General features: G+C 40.2%; 1 protein-coding gene across 1 annotated transcript in view; it reads left to right on the top strand.

Moving 5' to 3' along the window:
* Nucleotides 1-1,287: 1,287 nt before the first annotated feature.
* ABRA (actin binding Rho activating protein) overlaps nucleotides 1,288-5,636 on the top strand; it is a 6,430-nt gene continuing 2,081 nt past the window's right edge. Inside the window, exon 1 of the mRNA XM_057375789.1 lies at nucleotides 1,288-2,070. Coding sequence (XP_057231772.1) covers nucleotides 1,325-2,070 — 746 coding nt within the window. The 5' untranslated portion in view covers nucleotides 1,288-1,324. The remainder of the gene's footprint in view (nucleotides 2,071-5,636) is intronic.

Below are 5,636 nucleotides of genomic sequence, written 5' to 3'. Positions count from 1 at the left end.
AGTCTTACAGCATTAATCAAGAGCTAAGTATGACCTGACCTACTTCAAAGAGCCCAGCCCTTAACAGAGAAGATAAAAAATAGGCAGAGCACGAGAGTCCATATTTATCTCTGATGTAACATCAACAAAGCCAACAGAATTCCTTGAAGTTCAGTGTGCCTCAAAGCACCACATGGTGAGTGCCACAGGTCATCCTGTAATCTGCAAGGTATGATGYATTCAAAAAGCAATGACATTTTCCGTTCCTATTTAGGAGACGTTATACTAAGAACTAAGATATCACAGGACTATATCTCATAAAAAAGACTGTTTATTACCATGCAACAATTGATGTATCAATTCACTAAACAATTCTACAAATTCAAATATGAATATACACTATGAAGTCCTCTGGAATGAAGAAATCACAAGGTTTCCAAGAAAACCTGATTTTTTTTTTTTATATTGCACACTGWAAACATAATTATGCTGCATACAACTCTTGAAAAGCAGTGAGAAATTAAAAGGATTATATTTTATTTTTTCAAAACCCTAGCACTTGGRGTTCATCCATCTGTTCAAGTCAGACTTACTATACTGATCCCCAGACACAGTGGTTCCCTGTTCCTTAGCGCTGACACCAAACACGACAGTGTCCCCAGGCCCCCCTGGAGGTTTGTTCTAAAGAGAGAGACATTAATAGATAATGACTGGGAAGAGAACACATAAATACCTGTTTAAAAATTAACAAACCTTGATTTCCTTGGTCATGTGAGCAATAAGAAAAAGTCACCTGATATCTTTTTAGGAAATACCTCTAAAAATTTCTCAGCCATAACTTGCTTCTGGCTTCACACTCCATGATGAGGGCCACTATTTTTTAATGATGATGAGAGGTGTCCACTCTTTTTAATGATGATGAGAGATGGCCAAAGTTGTCAGCAACTGACAGCACTTTCACATTTAGCATTTTCAGTCACTCTGATCAGGATCTCTAACCCAAGAGCTGCATTTCCAAAAGAACAAGACCCTGGCCAACAAACYGAGAATTCAGCAGTCCCGGGAGGGGGCTGTTACTCTCCCACTATTTCCAGCGCAGGTCTGTGTCACACTGTTTACATCATGCATCATTCATCTGCTGTGATGAAATGTAACCCTGCGTTTTAAAAAAAGACCTCTGCAACAGGGAGGATACTATATCTTTGTGAGAAGTGTTTCACATATTTTCCACGGGCATCAACTGCTCCTGSTTCTATTTAAATCTGGGTGGCTCTGCTCAGAGGGCATCATTCACCCCAGGAAGTCCATTCAGAAGGTGCTGAGCATTAGAAAGGGAGAAGCCAGGATGGCAGCGGACAGCAACATGGCTCCTGAAGAAAAGCCGAGCGCTGCTCCTGTGAAAAGGGCTGTCCACAAGATCCGAATGGCCAGCCAAGTCTTCAGCTTGGCACGAGGCTGGCAGCAGTGGGCATCTGACCACCACGTAAAGCAAGAGCAAGAGCCCTCTGGATGGGTCCCCTCCGCACACAGCTCAGCTCAGCCTGTACAAGAAAGCTCCTTTGAAAAACAGCAAATTCCGTCTGTCAGGAGGGACCAAGAAAAAGATGGTGAAAAATCCTTAGCCAAGGAATTGGTGACAATAAGAGATGTGGAAAAAAAATCAGGGGAACCAGATGAAGCCCTCAAAATATTCAGCATTAAAAGCAAAGAGGTGACCAAAACAGTGGTCAGCAAAGCCTATGAACGAGGGGGTGATATCAGCCTCCTCAGTGAAAGATATGAGAACAACAGCAGCCCTGAGATGACCAAGCTCAAAGAAGAATCCAGTGCTATTGACAAAATTCTTAATGGCAAATTACCTTCAGGCATAAGGAGAAAGTGTTCAAATGTGGTATCAGAGCTGACCAAGGGCTGGGAGCAGATGGAAGAYGAGGAAAAAGATGAGGCAAAGGAAGAGCTGCTGCTCAAGTATCAGGATGACAGCCTGGATGCCCAGGACAGCGGYTATGGGGAAGCAGAGGACAAACTCGAGCAGGAAGAAAGTGACCAGGAGGTGACGGCTGYGAGGATTAAACGGCCTGTACCATCCCTGTAAGTAAAGCATCTTTATTAAATTAACAAAAATGGCAGAGGGGTACAGGCTTCCATGAGGAAGATGGCGGGGGGAAAATAGTAGGAAGTGGTCAAAGACAAACTATTACTCTTGACTTAGAAGAAATTAAAAATTCAGGTGATTTTTCACTTATCACTCTGTGTTTAAATTAGTCAACAACATCARACTACAGCCCTGGGCTTTATGTGCTATGTGCATAATACACAAAGTCAGGAAGTTGTGTTGGAGAGATGTTAACTATATTTAGTTTTCACACTGGATTTACTGGTTCATCAAAATAACTATTTACTTCTTAATATTTCAGTCCATATTTCAGAATCACAACTTTTACCTCATCAAACACCCTCAGCTATTAATTTATTTCAAAAAATGTTGTCTAAATCAATATACTTGACAAGTAATATTTCCAAATACTTATTCCTTACTTTGCTTAGTATAAACTGTAAATATACCTAGGTGCAACTTGCAGAGAAGGTCCCAAATTAACATTGCAGGAATTACTTCCAAGTACTTCTCATCAAAAGCTGGGTTCACTGCTCCTCTTTGGAAGCTTTCCATGAATTTAAATTCACCAATTCAAAGAAAGGGAACTTTCACAGTATCTGGGACCCCAAATTCATACCATATCTCAATCACCTTTCCAGAAAGGAAAAACTGGATCAGAACCAATCATGAAAAAATGATGAAAATGCCAAAAAGACTTTTGATCCCTCTGCAGACAGGCAGGCAGGCATGCAGACTGTATCACAGCCACTGTTTTGGTTTTACACCTCACTCCTGATGAGCATCACCATGACCATTAGACTGTGACTACCACAGTTACAGATTTCAGCCATCCAGTACCTTTAAGCACAGCTATGTGAACGCACACCCCAAGAACTATTTTAATTATTCAGACAGGGCTGGAAATGATGCTTTGCTGTACAGCTGAGCCTTCAGCTCCTGTGAAAAAAGATTTCCAGTAACCCTGGGCTTGAAAATTTGTACCTGATTTTGGTGAGGACTGTGTGCACCATCCTTTCACAGAACTTAGGACCTGAAACCAAAGAGTCCAAATAAATAGTGAGGAAAAGATACATCTGCAGCTCTTAATTGTAAGCAACTTCAATTAAAACAATTTTCTGTTCCAAATGTTATAATAGAAATGGAACAACCATCTAGCTTCTGCTAAACTTTTCTTTTATTTTCCTCRAATATCTAATTTTAGTGCTGTTACCTAGAAAAAAGGTCGATTAGCTACATTTACTGTAGTTCAAATGATTGAAATAATACTCTCTATGTTACTTAAAACTCTCTTCCACTGAAATTGGCAACAATAATTATTTTTATGCACTTAGAGTGATGCTACTAGGCATGGATTTTTTTAACTATTCATTCTTTAAAATTTATTTTATAACCTCAGAATATAATATTTCAGCCTGCTACATTTATGAACCTTTCAATGTGGTTTAATCTTCTTCAAAAAGGCTGTAAGTTAAAGCTTATCTCCCATTTTCCTCTCTATGTTCCAGCAAAAATGCATCAGTGACAGTATTTTGTTTTMCTCACATCAACACCTTCATTATTTCCAGCTGCACTATTTACTGGAATAAGGTTCTTCCTTAGTAGAGGGTCTGTTAACTTCTTCTGGCATGAGAGACACTATTTTGTTCCTGCTTAGGAGCAAAAGAGATGCAGCAAAAGGGTTATGAAACCCAAAACAATAACAAATGATCTATACTTTTCCCCTACAGACAGAATCAGGGGGAATATGCAACATGGACATTATCTGCCTAGAAAGTCAGAATGCATTTAGGATGATAATTCTGGTTAACAGGTTAACTAAGTTGATTGTTACACATAAATCATGTCTTACAGCAGGTAAAAATTCAAAACATTTGCTTTGGATGCACAATCCTTTGTGTAGGTGTGGTAGAAACATGAGAAAAAAAAGATGCTTCTACATGCACACAATTCACAATGTTAACTTGTCCTTAAGATAAACAATGGCAAAAATGGCAYATCAGCCACCAGAAATGGTTAAATCAGAAGATGCATTAAAAAAGCAAGTTTTTTTCAAACCCATGTGGGACATCATAAAAGCAAAAGGATTGATAAGATGGTGGTTTTCTCMACCACTGAGAAAATGATTTGTAGGAGGAAGGTGATAATAATATTCTGCTAGAAAGGAAAATTAGTTTCAGTAGAAAAGGAGGGAATACATTCTAGACCATTAAATTAAAGCAGGCAACAAAGAATTTACAGCCTCCTGCTACCTCTCTCCCCCTCTTCTCTCTGCTCAACCTGGGGAATTGAAGCTCAAGGACTTTCTCAGAGGTCGTAGTCATTGGAGAGAAAGGGAAGCAGCTGGCTGTGGCTGAGGGATAAGCCTTCCATGATGGTAACTAGTCATCAACTCCACTGAGACTGTTGGCAACACTTYGAGACAATTTTGATGCACTTAGGATTATTTTCCCCCTGCCTTAACTGCTACCTTCTCACATGAAGGCCTGGTGAAGCAATCARCCTGAGCTTCAGTTGGAGTTCAGACTGTGCTGGCACAGGGTCTTGGTGACCTTTGGGACAGCTATAGGCTTCAGGAGACAAATTCCTTTACATTACTTTGCATCCCTGTGCCCACAGTTCCTCTGGGCAACAAAGGCAAATTTCAGGCGAAGGGACAAAGGTTCATAGCTTTCCCTTTCTCTGTATGACAATAGCTTATATAGGGAATCATTTGGTTTATTGTTGGGAAACCAAATTGTCTGGCTTTACTCCACTATTACATTTTAATGCTTTCCTGCCAACACCTACTTGTTAATCACTTACACAAAATCACAGGTACAGACACACTGCCTACTCTCAGGATGCTCTGTATTCACATCACAGAAGAAAGGTGCATTTACTTGGCAGTTCAGCACGTTAAGTTCTTCTGATGTTTTTTCACCAAATTGATAGGGAAGAGTACTTTGGACCTTTTTAAAAACAGTTTCTCAATACAGCTAAGCCAATCCTAGGGCAGCTCCACAGCTAATAAAGCAGTGCATTTCTCCTAGGTTTTTTTCTATCCCTGGCACTAAGTGTTTACAATTCTTGCCTAGCATAGCCCTGCCCAGTACTGGCATCTTTCTGGTGCACAGATTTGAACTGGGGACATCTCTATGACTCCTATTCTCTATTTCAACCAGCTTAGTAGAAAACAAAGGAATACCCAAACAGCARGGAAACAGATTTTTCTGCAACTTTGCAGTCCTGTGTACTATTTTGCTAAGTGTATTTTGATTCCCTGATATTATGTTACTGTTAATATTCAGCTGACATTACTGGGGAGGTTTCAGAGCAGCCTTTTGGGGAGTAAAAACATTAGAAAACAAATTACTTTAGCACAGCCACAGCACAGCATAGTCTCAAGGTGAGTTCTGTACACACACACTGACAGGATGTGGATGGCACAGAGACTAGCCCAGACTATCTATAGCTCCCCCATAACATGTGAGATTGGCCATGAGAGGAAAGAGTCTGCCTGGAGTCATCCAGAACTATGACACAGAGAGACAGAGGAAAA

Source organism: Malurus melanocephalus, unplaced genomic scaffold, assembly GCF_030028575.1.
Source record: "Malurus melanocephalus ecotype Western Australia unplaced genomic scaffold, MMel_1.1 scaffold_258, whole genome shotgun sequence".
Lineage (NCBI taxonomy): Eukaryota > Metazoa > Chordata > Aves > Passeriformes > Maluridae > Malurus > Malurus melanocephalus.
The sequence above is the reverse complement of the archived record's forward strand: the minus strand, read 5'-3'. Positions and strand labels throughout refer to the sequence as shown.